At 34.8% G+C, this 17,430-nt stretch overlaps 1 protein-coding gene across 3 annotated transcripts in view; it reads left to right on the top strand.

Moving 5' to 3' along the window:
• The window catches only part of MFSD8 (major facilitator superfamily domain containing 8), a 39,489-nt gene that overhangs the window by 8,784 nt on the left and 13,275 nt on the right, over positions 1-17,430 (top strand). The window contains exons 3-8 of one of the 3 annotated variants that reach the window (XM_032632135.1): positions 2,835-2,878; positions 8,324-8,564; positions 9,360-9,473; positions 11,792-11,936; positions 12,652-12,707; positions 16,189-16,297. In XM_032632135.1, the coding sequence (XP_032488026.1) occupies positions 2,835-2,878; positions 8,324-8,564; positions 9,360-9,473; positions 11,792-11,936; positions 12,652-12,707; positions 16,189-16,297 (709 nt within the window). The remainder of the gene's footprint in view (positions 1-2,834; positions 2,879-8,323; positions 8,565-9,359; positions 9,474-11,791; positions 11,937-12,651; positions 12,708-16,188; positions 16,298-17,430) is intronic. The other 2 variants (XM_032632136.1, XM_032632137.1) reach the window with 2 other exon arrangements.

Here is a 17,430-nt window from a genome sequence, read left to right on the forward strand (position 1 = left end):
GAGTCCTTTGCCCATTTTTTAAATAAGGTTGTTTTTTGTTGTTGAGTTGTAGTTCTTTATATATTCTGAATATTAATCCCTGATCAGATATATGATTTGCAAATATTTTCAACCATTCCGTGACTCTTCTTTTCACTCTGCTGATTGTGCCCTTTTATTCACAGAAGTTTTAAATTTTGATGTAGTTTAATGGATTTGCTTTTTACTTTTGTTGCCTGCGAACCTCATTTAACTTTTATATTGACACATACCAATAGTAAAGTCCAAGAATATTAATCTGTATAGCTTATTTTAACCTATTAACATTATTTCTGAAAATATATTTACTGAAAAAGTTAACCTTTATGAGGAAAAAAATTTTTAATATTAAGAACTGTAATTATGTTAAAAATGGTAAGGAATGAAAATATATAGGAATTCTCAATACTGTGATAGTTTATAAAGGAATGTTTTAGGGAATCAATTTTTTTTCCAATCGTGGACTCTAAGTCCATAGGCATTAATTTTACAAATGGTTTCTTTCCTGAGATGGATTTAGTGAAGGTCATTTGACTAAGTTGTTTTCCATATCCTTTCCATTTATCCCAGGTCACCCTCTTGTTCTCTCTCTCTTGCCAATCTTCTTTATGATTCAACATTGAGCAAAAATAGACTTTAAATAAAGCTAAAACTAAAGAAAAGTACAAAATAAAGGGTATTTTCAACAGTTTTTTGGATTGTATATCTATTATTATGCTTTCTACAAATATCAGGAAAAAATGTTGATTCAAATTGGCTTGAACAGTAATTTGTATTTTCTTATGAGATATCCATAGTGGGACAACTCCAGGTGAAGTTCACTGGCTCTGCTTCTGAATAAGTTTTTTGGTTTTGCTCTCTTCTGCATATTGCCTTCATTCTTAGGCTATAGGAGGGATGCAGCAGCAGTTCCACGTGCCACATCCTTCCACAGTAATTTTTATTGATTGAAAGGGACTTATTTTTTAAACTTCCAAAGAGAGGAGGAGTCGTTTCTGGGAGGTCCCAAAGTAGACCTCCCCTTATTTCTCACTGGTCAGAATTGGGTTACCTGTTAATTTCTAAACCCATCATCAGCTGGGATAGTGAGATCTAATCAGGATCTACCCTCTGGAATTTGGAGTGGACACAGTGTCCTCTAAAGCCTGTGGCTTTGTGGAGGAGTGATGGATACCTCAATACAACCAGGATTCTATCAGAGAGGAGGAAGGGGGCAAATGAATGTTGTGTAGGTAACAATCTCTGCAACAGATTGTTTTTTTATTTAAAGCATTTCTAATTTTTGTACTCATTTATCTAAAATGTAAGTAATAATTTCAAATTTAACAACAAAAATTTTTTTAACTTTAGATTTTAATTGGCATGTGAAACATTTTACCTGTTTACAAGCTTCTTGATTGTGAGCTAGTAGTCTTATTTTCAAACATTAGTTGATTCTTTTCATCAAGTCAATGTGTTAATTCAAAATACACTAAGATGAAACTAATAATTAAATTATTTTTTAAAACAGACTTTTAAAAAGGAATGTAGTACTGATACTGCAACAACATAGATGAACCTTGAAAGCATTATGCAAAGAAAGAAGCCAGACACAAAAGACCACGTATTGTGTGGTTCTATTCATATGAAGGTCCAGAATAGGAAAATCTATAGAGACTGAAAGTAGATTAGTGGTTGCTTAGGGCTGTTGGGGAAATGATAGAGGATAGAAGAGTATAGCTAAAGGGTCCAGGATTTCTTTTTGAGGTGACTAAAATATTCTAAAATTGACTGTAGTCATGGTTGCACATATCTGGCACGCTAAGAACCATTGAATTGTACACTTTAAATGGGTGAATTCATTGTGAATTCAATCTTAATAGAGCTGTTTTTTTTAAAAATAGCCTTGATAGAATTGTGATTGGATGTGCCTAATATTTAAAATCGACAAATAACATTGGAGTTTATCATTACAGTTCTCAAGCAATAAAAGCTAGCAGAGATAATTTTCTTTTAAGGTATGCCCATCTTGAGAAATTCTGGTTCTTTATAGCCACTGCCCCCTTTAAAGATCATTTTCCTTCTTCTTAGTCCTCCCTACAGTGAATTATCTCTCCCAAACAACACAGATTAGAAGTCTAGCAATTCCTCTATAACAAAGTAGCCTTACCTCCATTCATTTCTGCTATAAAAACTTAACAAAGCTTTCAGTAATTTTCTTTTCTTTTTTTTAAAAATAAATTTATTTATTTTTGGCTGCGTTGGTTCTTCGTTTCTGTGCATGGGCTTTCTCTAGTTGCGGTGAGCAGGGGCTACTCTTCGTTGCAGTGCACGGGTTTCTCATTACGGTGGCTTCTCTTGCTGCGGAGCGTGGGCTCTAGGTGCACAGGTTTCAGTAGTTGTGGCTCGTGGGCTCTAGAGCGCAGGCTCAGTAGTTGTGGCGCACGGGCTTAGTTGCTCCATGGCATGTGGGATCCTTCCAGACCAGGACTCAAACCCGTGTCCCCTGCATTGGCAGGCAGATTCTTAAACACTCTGCCACCAGGGAAGTTCCAGTAATTTTCATTTACAGTAAAGACACGTGAATAAGGAGAAATAGGTCCTCTGCTTTTATTATGTTAATTGTGGTGAGGGACTATTATTATATATATGTTTTCCAGCCTTTAATATTTATTTTCCTTCTGATAAATAAAACTCCATTGCTTAATAAATTAGACATTTGTGGTTATAAATTTGTAAATTCAGAATGTTTTAAAATCCATGCTATAGTTCAAAAATTTGTATCTATAGTGATGAAATTATTATAAGTATAAATAACAGAATTTGCCTCTTCACAGGATTTTCTATTGTGATAATGTCAATATGGCCATATCTCCAAAAGGTTTGTGCATTTTATTCGTCTCTTATGTAGCTGTAGTAGTAATAACTCTTATGTAGTTAAGAGTTTTCTAGAGAATCTCTTTGGTATTCTGAGTTAATCTTTACTAAAATAACTTGAGATAATTCTTCAAAAGAGGCTTATAAGTAAGGTGACTGTATGCTTGATTGTGCAAACCAGAGCACTCTTGAAGTGAAAAGAGTGCGTTAGCAGGAAAATAGGATTATATCCAGACAATCGCAGGCAAATGTAGATGTATGGTCATCTACTTATTAGCCACTTCCCCATCCCATCCATACCCCTTCCCTAATAAAAAGGAAACTAAGCTAGACATAGTCTGAATTCCTATAATGTATAAATGATATTGCTATGGAATAACTTGATGCTTTCTGATAGAATAATTTGGGTTGTCAGGTGACATTGTGAAAAGAATAGACAATACGTGTATTTTGATGCTGTGGTTACTACATGGGAAGGAGGGAGTGACAAGAAGATGCAAGTTTGGTGGGTACTCTAACATCAATTGATCATCAGTTGATGATCAAGTCCTGTCAATTCTACCTTTTTAAAAAATATATTTGACATATAACTGTCAGTTCTGTCTTAAAATTCCAGTAATGAATTTATTAAAAATCAGTATTTAAGGTAGAGACATAATTAATCTATAATAATATTTCAGTTAAGGTTCTTGAAGGAGTTCCTCTGTGCTTCCTAACTCCTCTTCACTCCTTAACCTGCTACAATCTGATTAACTCCTCTGCTACCCTGCAACTGCTCTTGATGAGGTCTCCAATGACTTAATCGCTCACCAAATAGTAGATAGTTTTCAGTCCTTACTTTAGGTGACATTTGGGTAGTGTTTGACATTGTTGTCCTCTCTTTGCTTCTTGAAACTCTCTCTTAGCTTCCATGACATTACTCTTAACTCTTTATTCTTAAATTATTTTGTGTATTTTTCTTTATCAACTTGCCCCTTATATTTTGGTTTTCTCCAGAGGAGAGAGAGAGAGAGAGGGAGAGTGTGTGTGTGTGTGTGTTTCAGCCTAGATCCTGAGCCTTGGCCAATATTAGATCTATAGCCAGTAATTTATTATATCATGTACTTGGATGAACCTAAGGTCCTCAGATCTTTACACTTTTTCCTCCTTTTTTTTCTGGAGTGCTTTCCTTCCCTCCATCTCTCCTTTCCTCTGCCATTCCCTTCCTCCCCTTCTTCTCCACTATTTTTTATTAATTCTTCAAGGCTTTGATCCAATGTCACCTCCTCTGAAAAGCCTTTCCTTACTGTCCCTCACCCCAGTTTGCATTAGAAGGTTTTCCTATGTGCTTCCATATCCCTTTATCATTAATACTTATTGAGTGTTGTAACAGCGTTTAAAAATTATACCTATTTTATAAGAAATTTATTGACATCTTATATTTCATTTTAGATTTTTTAGTTTTTATAATTTTTTTTTTTTTTTTTTTTTTTTTTGCGGTACGCGGGCCTCTCACTGTTGTGGCCTCTCCCGTTGCAGAGCACAGGCTCCGGACGCGCAGGCTCAGTGGCCATGGCTCATGGGCCCAGCTGCTCTGCGGCATGTGGGATCTTCCCGGACCGGGGCACGAACTTGTGTCCCCTGCATCGGCAGGCGGACTCTCAACCACTGTGCCACCAGGGAAGCCCAGTTTTTATAATTTTTAACTTAAAAATACTATTTTCTTATGCTATCTTTTAAAAGAAATATAGGAAAAAAATACATATTTTACTTTTTAGTGATTTAGTGCCACATTTTCACTGCCATTTTGAAAATTAATTTAAACTAATTAAAAATTTATTTTACATGAAGTCATTACTCATGACACTAAAAATTCTTTCCATACTGGCAGAATTATTAGAATTGGAACAGAGTATTTAACAATTCTGGAGCAATATCTTCTGTGCTAAAATATGTATTTCCATGTATAAAAACTCTTGATTTCTATGGTCCCTGTATCTAGTTTGTTTAACCTCAAAATTTTCAAAAGAAAGGTATTTACAAAATTAGGTCTACTCAGCATAATAAGTTGAATTTTGAAAAGGTACACTCCTTTCTCCAGATATTTGTAATCTCTTCAAAGGTAAATTTATTGAGAGCACATGAACATATCACTAGTTCTTTGGCAAAACAAGCATAACATTTCCACCAAAAACCTTGTGAGTTAATTTTCTCAAGTTATTTCATAATAATATTATAGCTCATTGTGTGCCAGGCACAATACTAAATCTTTCATCTAAATCATCTTTTAATCTTCATAACAACTCTGTGAGATGGTCATTATCACTCCTGTTTAACAGATAAAGAAACTCAGACTAGAGAAGTTAGGTAGCTTGCCCAAGATCACACAGCTAGAAAATGGTAGAATCAAGCCTATCTGAAACCAAAATCTGACTCTACAGTGCTATGTTACCTACTGTCTTAAGATTTTTCATTCTTTTTTTTAAATGTTATTTGTTTATTTATTTTATTGAAGTATAGTTGATTTACAATGTTTCAGGTGTATAGCAAAGTGATTCAGTTATACACACACACACACACACACACACACACACACACACATTCTTTTTCTGATTCATTTCCATTATAGGTTTTTACAAGCTACTGAATATAGTTCCCTGTGCTATACAGTAGGTCATTGCTGTTTATCAAAATTTTCATTTTTAATTGAAGGCTACTATCTCTTTTACGATAATATGTTACCAAATATTACTTAGCTTAAAAGTCATCTGTGAGAAAGATAAAAAGCTAGGCCCAACCACCCCTCTAAAACCCCCAAACAGTAAGTTATCTGTCTGAAAGGAATTTGGCACTGCTGTGAATCGCTGACTTGTGCTTCTGGCCCTGGCTGATAGACAGCTATCAGCCCAGTGATTCCGTAGCCTGTGTTGCCCAGAGTTGTGATTGATTTCCAGGAAAACTCATATTCTTAAACCCAGATTTTGATTTGGAATGATAGGTTATCTGTAGGCCCAGGGACATAGTGGGACTACTCATGCATGTTACAATAAAATGTAATAATAAAACTGACATATCAGTAAAAACAAAATACCAAGAAATATTAATTTTTTATATATAGGTAACATTCATTTAGTGCATACTATAGGCAGACATGACCCTAGGCACTATACATGTCTTGGCTTAAATAATTCTCATAACAACTCTGTGAAGTTACCCCCATTTGACAGATAAAGAATTAAAGCATGCTGGTTTTTTTCCTCAGCTACTCAAAAATGTAGGATTTTTCAGAATCAATTAAGTAGAACCTGGTTTGGAAACTCCTTGATGGCAAGAACTGTGTTTATTCAATTTGTATTCATATAGCCTCGCACAGGTTTTGTCGCAGAGAAGGCCTTAGTGACTGTTAATTGGATGAATAAGCAATAATCTATAAGTAAATAGTTGAGGAGGCTTGGAACACATCTCAGCTCCCATAGCGAAGCATTAAGAGTTCTAGAACTTTGTCAATATTATTAACATGTTTAGAGAAGAATGTTTTGAAATTCAGTACAGCGCACTGTGGGCTTTTTTTTTAAGAGAAGAAATGGATCTAACTTTCACTGAGGTGTGCAAAACCAAACAAGTTTACAGATAATGACCATACAATATGAGTGGGTAAAAGTCTTAAGAGCTTGATATGTGAGTGTGTGTGCGTGTTCACAGGGGAGAGGGAGCTAGAGGGAGAGGGAGAGAGGCAGAGAGGCAGAGAGAGACAGAAGGAGTGGGGGTTCGGGGAGAGAGAGACATACACACAGATTGACACAGACAGACAGACATGGGGGTTAGGGAGATGTTGCTGATCCAGACTAAAGAGATCCTGGAAGATTTCCCAAAAGCAGTTATATCTGAGCTGAGTTTGGAAGGCCTACAGAAACTGGTCACTAGAAGGGGCAGTCTGGGCCACGGAGTAGGAGTTTGGAAAGGCATTCCTGATAGAAGGGGCAGTAGAGGATCCTGTGCAAAGGCCTGGAAACAAAGAGCTTGACTCATTTTGGAAACTTCAAAAAGTTCTGTGTGGCTGGAAGTTAGAACTGGGGGGAGGGAGCATGCAGAGAGATGAAGTTAGAGAGGAGAGACAATGACCAGCTTGTGAGCTAGTTTTACATAATAAGTAGTTTAGACTTTATCCTGAAAACAATATGATAGAGATCATTAGAGATGGCCAGAGGATTGGAAACAACATGCTGTTATTACTATAAGAGAGAGAGAAACACACAGGAGCACAGATAACAGTTCAATTACTGAACTGATACCTTCTGTTGTAGCATAGAACCTGTATCTTCCAAACCATTTTACTTTCCTGTTACAATTCTAGCAGATTCCAGTTTTCCAGTCATTGTAAAGAATAGTATCCAATAAAAATAGCAAATGTTGTTAAAATTGTTAGAGCCATCTTCAAGAGTCAGCTCACTTCTGTCCATGAAATGGACACTTGACTATTATGATCAATTGATATCCTGAGAAGACACTTTTATCCTTTTGCTTTCAAACCACTAGACATATAATATTAAAATTGTTTTCATTGCTTTTTTGAAAATTAATTTTTAAATTTATATGACATGACGTCATTATACTTATTCACTCTTATTTCTCATCCCACACAAACAGAAATGTACCTAAATATCTTCATTTTAAGCTTTTTAAAAATATCTTTGGAAGAGAAAAGGCCATGGTTTTCCTTATTAAGTTGTTCTACCACTTAACCTATATATGTTTAAACTTATGTCCTAAAATTTAATGGCTTTTATTTTTCCAAATTATTATATAACCTACCATATTTTAAAAAACCCCATCTGTTGATTTATTCCATAGTCCCTTTTGTAAGCTAAAATTTTCTGTTTTCTGAAAGTATTTTCTGAGTTGTAATCATTTGGTTTTAACCTCAGTATTAATGATATATAAATCCTCTTTGGTAGAATCCTGGATTGTCTATGCTGAAAGGAAGAATTAGTAGTAGGTTTAATGAGAGAAATTTTATTATTGTCTTTAAGCATTTGATTATTGTGCCCAGTTAAAAAAAATAGATTCACAGTGCTAATGGTTGTTTAGTTTATAGAGTAGCATAAGGTAAATAACTGTATTTACTTTACAAGAATTAAAGGATGGCGTATTATTTTTATGATGTTATTGTTAGGTATATAATGTGATTTTTTTAACAAGATTTTTATGACAGAATTTCTATAATTGTTCTAAAAGATGAAGTTTCCTAAACATTTTTCCTTGTGTATAGTGAATTGTTAACACATTTAATTGTAATGTCAGAAGTTTGAATTCCTTACTGTAAGTAATGGTGTTATAAAACTTATGTGTTAGAATTATTGTTTTTATTTTTTTAATAAGAAATGTTACCTGGTCAGAAAAAATGTATTTGGATTTTTAACTTTACTTTTCTCGGATAACAATTCTTAAAGCATTGTACTTTTTTCTGCAGATTGATCACACTGCTGATGCAAGTTTTTTGGGCTGGGTTATTGCTTCTTTTAGCCTTGGCCAAATGGTAGCTTCACCTATATTTGGTTTGTGGTCTAACTATCGACCAAGAAAAGAGCCTCTTACTGTTTCCATTTTCATTTCGGTGGCAGCCAACTGCCTCTATGCATATGTCCAGGTTCCAGCTTCTCATAATAAATACTACATGTTGGTTGCTCGTGGATTGGTGGGATTTGGAGCAGGTAATATGCATGCATGTATATTTTTGGTTGTGTTGGACTCACATTCATCCTGACATTTATGGTCTTCTCTCATCTAGGGTCACCTCTTCTCAATCTCCTATACGACATTCAACATACAGATGTCTCATTGCAAATATCTTTCCTATCATTTTGCCTTTGCTCATGATGTTCCCATTACCTATCGTTTCTCTCTTCTGTTCCCATGATTCTTCATCCTTCAAGATTCAGTTCAAGTTCCACCTCTTCCATGAAGCTTTCTTAGGCTACACTACTGCTTCTCCAACATGTCTCTGGCATTTGCTTATATACTGTTTTCATCCCTTATCACCAACTAGCTAGTAAACTTAGTGTAATTAGAGGCAATCTATGACTTTTGAAAATATTCTCTAGCCCCTAGCAGAGTCTCTTCAACATAAATGCTCAGCAGATTTTTAGGATTTTTTTTTTATAAACATGTAGAGTGTGTAGCATATTTCTTTTAAAACAATGTAGCAATTAGTAGGACTCCATTCACTCAATGCTTTCTCGGTATTTAATGATGAAAAAAGTTTAAGTTTCCTGTATGCCATTTTTTCATTCATTCACATCTTTAACTGTGTTTTCACAATACTAAAAGTAATATTTTCCATTAATTGATACATTTGTTCACTATACATGCCTTGTATAATCATAAAGAGGAAGCAGTAACTATGTTGTAGATTAATATTTCTTCTTCTGTATAGAGCCAAATTAAGTCGAATTTTTATAAACTGGAGAATATTTTCTTTTACTTTGTATTATTGTGTCTTTTCTTAGGAAATGTAGCTGTTATTAGATCATATATTGCTGGTGCTACCTCTCTTCAGGAAAGAACAAGTTCCATGGCAAACACAAGTGCATGTCAAGCATTAGGTTTTATTCTAGGTCCAGGTAGGTGTTCTTCACTTATCATTACTTGGATTTGAATTGGGAAAACTTTTGAGGTTCAAATGTTAGATGCAATTCAAGTATAAAACCTCATAGCTGAAGGCAAAGGGAGGGAAACTGATATTTTTTGATCTAGCAGTGAGGCTAGGCTCTTTATATGTGTTAACTCATGTTCCCTAAATCAAATGTTATTAGTCCCACTGTACAGATTAGGACACCAAGGCACAGAGAATCTAAGTAACTTATCCAGGGTCACCCTGATATTAAATGGGAAATATGAGATTCAAACCTCACTGTCTGATTCCAAAGTATACGTTCTGTCAGATAATCATTTAGCTTGACATCTCAGCAAGAGTTTGCTTTTTTTTTCCTGTTTATGAGAAACAAAATTCTTTTAATTGAAGGATTTGAGGAAAGTTATAGGAGGTTTTTTCCCCTTTTTGCCCATACCTTTAAGACTTTTCTAAGGTTGAAGAAAATGAAAGAGTTTAAAAAAGATTTACTAGTCTCTTCTTCTTTCCAAGCTTTCATAGTTTAATGAATATAAAAATATATTAATGAGATTTAATATTTCCCTAAGGCCGATTAATTTTCTGCTAAATGAGTAGAGAAATTAATTTTTTATGCCTAGCATAACTTTGAAAAACCATATAATTGGCCCATGCTTTTAAGATTGCAGTTATAAATAGAATCAATTTGAATCCAGCTCAGTTTACTTCATCATTAACACCCCAACCTCCAGTTTCCATTACTTTGCTTCAACAGAAGAAAGCCTAATTCATCATTCACCAGAATCTAGTATTTTAGTTCAGTGTTCTGGAATAAAATATAAGCAGAAATCTAGAACAATTGAACCTATTGCCTTACTATATGCATGAGGGCATAGTCTGGGTCTTTTTAAGCTTACCACTCTACCCTCAGTTTCTAGCACAGTACCTGGTATAGGCTTAGGTTCTCAGTAAATATTTTGGCCATCTATTTTAAAGATTATTCACGGGGCTTCCCTGGTGGTGTAGTGGTTAAGGATCTGCCTGCCAATGCAGGGGACACGGGTTTGAGCCCTGGTCTGGGAAGATCCCACATGCTGCAGAGCAACTAAGCCCGTGTGCTACAACTACTGAAGCCTGCGCCCCTGGAGCCCACGCTCCTCAACAAGAGAAGCCACCGCAATGAGAAACCCACGCTCGCCTCAATTAGAGAAAGCCCGCTGGCAGCAATGAAGACCCAACGCAGCCAAAAATAAATAAATAAGTAAATAAAAATTTTAAAAAAAGATTATTCACTAAAACATTTTATATTAAAGATGAGTAAATGTAGGCCTGAAAAGATTAGATGACTTTTCCAATAATAAACACATCAATAAGCACAAACATTTATTGAGTGCTTAACCATATGCTAGATGCTGTTCTAAGTGCTTTAGGTGCAGTATTTTACTTAATCCTCACTCTAAGGTTACATGTAAAGTCCTGGCAGAACGAGATATAGAATCTAAATCAGGAGAGCAAACCAATACTTACCCAATCTGATTTTTGCCACAGATCCAAATTGAAAGTGGTATTAAATATATATAATTTAAGTACCATATACACAGTAATATTTTAAAATATTGAGTCAAAATGTGACAGTTTCGGGCTTTCCTGGTGGCGCAGTGGTTGAGAGTCCGCCTGCTGATGCAGGGGACGCGGGTTCGTGCCCCGGTCTGGGAAGATCCCACATGCCGCGGAGCGGCTGGGCCCGTGAGCCATGGCTGCTGAGCCTGCGTGTCTGGAGCCTGTGCTCTGCAACGGGAGAGGCCACAACAGTAAGAGGCCCGCGTACCGCAAAAAAAAAAAAAAAGTGACAGTTTCTTATAATGAAATTGATTAAACTTTAATAATTTACTTATGGAAGAAATTGTATAACTTAAATTTCATACAGAGATGTATTTTAAAAAAAGAAAATACTGGCAAGTTATGTTAGGTATAATCCCTTGTGAATGCCTGTACATCAGTGCTTCTCACCCATTTTTTATGTTATTGTCTCCCTAAGGAGGCTTTTTAGACATTTCTTTCCTAATCACTCCATCCCATGAAATTTTAATACCACAGACCTATATTGTATGTGTTTTATGTACTGTATGCATATCTGTGCTTTATACAGAAAAAGAGTAAATGTTTTGCCTCTCCCCACCAAGAACCAATTTTCTTGCCCCTGTTGAGATGTCTGATGCAGATGGATGATTCCATCTATTACTTCCAATTCTGTGGTAAATATTTCTCACATTTATTTTAGCCTGTGCCTCCCATATAATAATTAATCTGTATACATTTTATTTTAATAAGTTTTTCAGACTTGTTTCGCACTCATTGGAGAAAAGGGCATGACATGGGATACCATTAAGCTGCAGATAAACATGTACACAGCACCAGTTTTACTTGGCGCCTTCCTGGGAATTTTAAATATTATTCTGATTCTTACTGTATTAAGGTAATTAGATAGAAATGATAAAACTACTCTTGTAGATTGTGAAATTAAATAAGCATTATCATTGTTGGAGAATTATTATTTCTATGATGTCTTTATTTGGTTTTTGATGTCTAGTTGTGTTCATATTTTCTTATCAGCTAACGCATGTGGTACTGACAACTAAAATAATAGATGATGAATAAGAACAGATTATAAGGTCTTTAAAGATTCAAGGTTTGGTCTTGGTCTACTAATGATAGATTTCTAAGTAGGGGAAATGGCATGAAAGCAACATTTTAAGTAGATTAATGATTAGGTTCAACCTTAGATACAAAAGTTACTCATAATGTGTATCTCTTTTATATATTAGAAAAAATTTTATAAAACTGCAGAAGTTTTGTTACTTTATATTTCTTTGGAGTGTTTTATCCAAGAGTCCAAAATGTTTATAACTCATGTTAAAAATCATTGGAAAACTTCAAATACTGATTAAGGCAGCTCATGTGTGCTTTTGGATGAATTGAGGGTTTTTTCATTTTATATGATTATATAATAATAATTGTAACTTGTATTTTAAAAATTTTATCGGTTATATATCATAATAATTTCATTACTCAGAAGACAGTAAAAGAAACTATACCAGAATGTGAAAAAATAGAAAGCTAGTAATAAATTTAAACTATTATCTATTATACTAAGCCTTTCATGGATACAATATTTATGTTTTTCTTTTAAGAGAACATCGTGTGGATGACTCAGGACGACAGTGTAAAAATATTAATTTTGAAGAAGGTACTATTGACCTGTTTGACTAAATTACTATAATATTACAAAGTGTTTCTAATGATTCTGTCTCTTTGATATTCACTTGAATTTTGTCTCTGAGGATAGTACAATGGGTAATTGGGGAAGATCTTCAAAGTTGAAAGTTAGCTAAGTTGATTTTTTTTAAAGGCATGCCTATATCAGTGACTTGGTGTGCACAATTGGTAAGGTTAAGACCATTGCTAAAAATCACTTCATCTTGTTTCCAAAAAGCCAATATCCTAAAATCCTTGAGATTTTGGAATGGTTTCAGTATTATTGCTACCAAATGTATCTTTCTGTTTCAAGTATTTCTTTATTCACTTAATCATGGGAATAAGTATGGTTTCTCTTTTGTATTTTTATTCTTTTGGTATACTCTACAAATACCCATTTTCATCTTTCATATCTTTCTCTGACTTATAAATAGGTACCCAGTCTGATAAGTAGGTATATTTTACTAAATAAACTATTATTTAAGTACTCCTAGTTATGTCCTCCTTGAGGATTGTCCCCCCATGCAAAAGAATGCAATTTAGTCCTTGTCCTCAAGGAGTTTATAAAGTTTTGGAAAAGACACTGTTAATTTTTACCAAGTTCTTTGATAGACATTTTATTTAATTTTTACAACAAAACTGGTGGAAGATAAAGTTAAAAGTAGTCGGGTGGAGAGCAGAGTGGTGAGGAGCTATAGCAAATTTTGAACAAAGGAGAAGTATGACGATAGATTGCAAGTGAGGCTAATCCAGATATGTAAAGGCCTGAACTACAGCACTAACTGAGAATGGAGAAGGGATGAGATATGAGCTTTTGAAGACAAAAAAAAAGATTCTGACAGGTTGGATAGGGAATATTAAGGAATGGAGGGGGTTGTTGAAGATGTCTGCTGGGTTTTGATTCTAGACAATTGAAAGAATGAGAGAAGGAGAATATAAGAAGGGACACTGGCTGAAAAGATAAGGTGATTTCAATTTGGTTTAAACCAAATATAATGCTACCCTAGAACAACTAAAAAATTCCAGAGGCATCTGTAATTCTGGCAGTAGAGATCAAAGCTAGAGATAGAAATTTGGGAATCATCCAGTGAAAAACACTACAGCAACAAAGAGAGAGTGAGAGAAAGGAGGAAAGGAAGGGGTAGATGAATCAAGTGTGGCAAAATATTGTTGAATCTAGGGCATAGATGGATAAGGATGTGTTTGAAAGTTTTCAAAATAAAAAGAAAGAAAAAAAGGAACAATGAGTGGTGAGGAAGTGCCGGCAGTGGGTTTAAGCTACTGTTTTGAAAAGGTGTAAGATAGGATGCTAACTTAACAGACCTATCTCTCTACCTCTTTAAAGGTAAAGAGAATGAGCGAGTTAAAGAGGGTGAGGTTGAGGGGCTGAGAAAGGGAAGATGCACAAGAAATCTTTCATAAGTTGAAGGGGATAACCATATAGATCCTTGCTTTATTGACTTTAATATGCTTAGAAAACACCTGGGAACCTTGTTAAAATGCAGAGTCTGTTTCAGTAGGCCTGGAGAGGGAGAATCTACATTTATAACAAGCTCCTATGGGAACTGATGCTGCTGGTCTATGAACCACACTTTGAGTAGCAAAGACATACAGCTACATTGTCAAATGTGGTAGCCACTAGTCATATTTGGCTGTTTAAACTTAATTACATTTAAGAAATTCCTCATTCTCACTATCTCACTAGCTACATTTTTTTTTTTTTTTTTTTTGGCTGTGTGGCGTGGCTTGCAGGATCTTAGTTCCCTAACCAGGGATTGAACCCGGGCCACATCAGTGAAAGCGCCGAGTCCTAGCCACCGGACCTCCAGGGAACTCCCACACTAGCTACATGTCAAGTGCTTAGTTAATGGGTATATGTGACTAACAGCCAGCTGTACTGGACAGTAGAAAGAAAGAACATTTCCATCACGTCAGAGTTCTATTGGACAACACTGCTCTAAAGCACAAATCGGAGTTTTAAAAGGAGAGATCTATTTTCTTTCATAAGATTTCTAGGTCCTTCAAAATAATTTTTATAAAACAAAGATCATTTTTAAATTTCAGTAAATGTTTAGATAAAACATCAAGTTGTTCCTATTATTAAAGATGTTATCATGGGATAGGATTTAATTTCCAATTACAGTTTTTTAATCAATATGCAGTGTTTTATTAAAATTCTTATAATTAGGATACCTAGTCAGTTCCCACAGTTTAGGATGCAACATTTCTGAGTCTCCCCACTAAAGCTAGCACTGGTTGGAGGCTGCAGAAAAGTAAACTCCAGTCTAACTTGGGGCAATGTTGATATTTGATTCAAAGGAGTAAAGACTGGCTTCTAGATGGTGATTGAGAATCAGGGAGGTCTATCCAAAATAATTTGAGGCCCACAGGGACCAGAGTCTACCCCAGAAAAGGAACTGGACAAAGGTGTGACTGCTTTTCTTTGTGTGAAAGGGAGGTCATAACCCTATGTCAAGTGTCCAAGGTGCTTAATTGCCCCCAACTATAGCAGACTATTTTCAAATCTCACTTATTATTGGAGGAAGAACTCCTCCTCAGGAATCCTGAGATATAAAGTCAGGCACTATTATGAAAAAATTATAGAAATTTATTGTGTCTTAGGAAAATCACCCCCTGCCCCCACTTCTGCCACACATACACTTAAAGATAACATAAATACATTCTTGTATTACTTACCTGGTTTACTCTGAATAAGTGGGTAAATTATAAAGTAGCATGATGGATGTGTATACATACATGTATCAACATATATGGCTTCACATTTCTCAATTACATCAGATATAGCTTATATTGAGTGTGTTACTTAACTATATAGTTCAAGATAAGTGAACATCTTAACTCATTTGCCTTCCTAATTTATAAAACCACCATCAAATCTTGGTAGTTCTTTGCAAAACATATAAATGATAACGTAAGAACTTAAAAAAAATTGTGGTTAAAAAATAAGGATATTTACTAATAGTAATTCTACATACTGTTGAAATTCAAAATATATATCCATTGAGGTGAATCATAGAACTGAGAACCTATTTAATAAACTATTTGAGGTCTTCATGAAATCCGTGTAACTTTAAAATTTAGGTAAGGTAGAAAAAAATCTGCAACTGAAATTTAAAGCAAATTTAGTATTTAGTATGAGATCATTTTATAGAATTCTATGGACATACATTTCTGTTTTTGATTGAGAGATGCCGAATAGAAAATCTGAGTATTTCCTGTAGGTAACAGAATTGAAGTGTATGTCCTGGGAAGAAAATTCACTTTAATTTTAAATGCCATTTAAAAGTTATTTCTGTTATGTAAATTGTTAATTTTTAAATTGCTTTGAAAGCCTAAAAAAATGATTTTAAATGTTTAGTCATTGAATTTGCTACATATAATTTTACACTGTTTTAGTGTCATAAGAAAAATTAGTTGTGTAGGTAATATAATTTTTCTTCTGTTTACTACAGCAAGTACAGATGAAGTTCAGGTCCCCCAAGGAAATATTGATCAAGTTGCTGTTGTGGCCACGAATGTTCTGTTTTTTGTGATTCTGTTTATCTTTGCCCTTTTTGAAACGTAAGTTATTTTCTGTTTTCATCTAAATCTGATTGTGTAAATAACCTGTATTTCTTAATGCAATATTAATCAGGAATATAGATGTTCTCAAAATCCTTATGTAAGGCATATTTTTCTTATGATGTAAAAAGCATATATAAATTTTTTGCCTTTAACTTGAATGTAGTTAATTCTCTGCCTGTAATCTTACTGCCTTATCTTCCTTCCTTATAAGGGAATCTGTTTCACTAGTCTTTCTCCCTTTCTTCTGAGTTTTGTAATAAATATGCTTATAAAACTTTGTGTATTAATTTAATTTACTTTAAGCTATATAGCTCCCTACATATGTATGTTGGGTTCAGTCTAGAAATTTTAACTCTGTTTAAGCCCTGATCCTGAAAAAACGTAGTATATTGCAGAATCTCTGCCTTGTGTAGGCTTTGTTGACCATTAGTTATCATATGGCTTTTTTTGTTTTTTAATTGGAGTATAGTTGCTTTACAGTATTGTGTTAGTTTTTGCTGTACAACGAAGTGAATCAGCTATATGTATACATACATCCCCTCTCTCTGGGGCGTCCCTCCCACTTCCCCCACGATCCCACCCACCTAGATCATCACAGAGCATTGAGCTGAGCTCCCTGTGCTATATACAGCAGGTTCCACTAGCTATCTGTTTTACACATGGTAGCATATATATGTCAATCCTAATCTCCCAATTCATCCCACCCTCCCCTTCCCCACCATGTCCACATATCCGTTCTCTACATCTGCGTCTCAATTCCTGCCCTGAAGATACGTTCATCTGTACCATTTTTCTAGATTCCACATATTTGTGTTAATATACTATATTTGTTTTTACCTTTCTGATTTACTTTACTCTGTATGACATACTCTGGGTCCATCCACATCTCTACAAATGACCCAATTTTTTATGGCTGAGTAATATTCCATGTATATATGTACCACATCTTCTTTATCCTTTCATCTGTTGATGGACATTTAGGTTGTTTCCATGTCCTGGCTATTGTAAATAGTGCTGCAGTGAACACTGGAGTACATGTGTCTCTTTGAATTATGGTTTTCTCCAGATATATGCCCAGGAGTGGGACTGCAGTGTCATATGGTAGCTCTATTTTTAGTTTTTTAATGAAC

This window comes from Phocoena sinus, chromosome 5 (genome assembly GCF_008692025.1).
Source record: "Phocoena sinus isolate mPhoSin1 chromosome 5, mPhoSin1.pri, whole genome shotgun sequence".
Classification (NCBI taxonomy): domain Eukaryota; kingdom Metazoa; phylum Chordata; class Mammalia; order Artiodactyla; family Phocoenidae; genus Phocoena; species Phocoena sinus.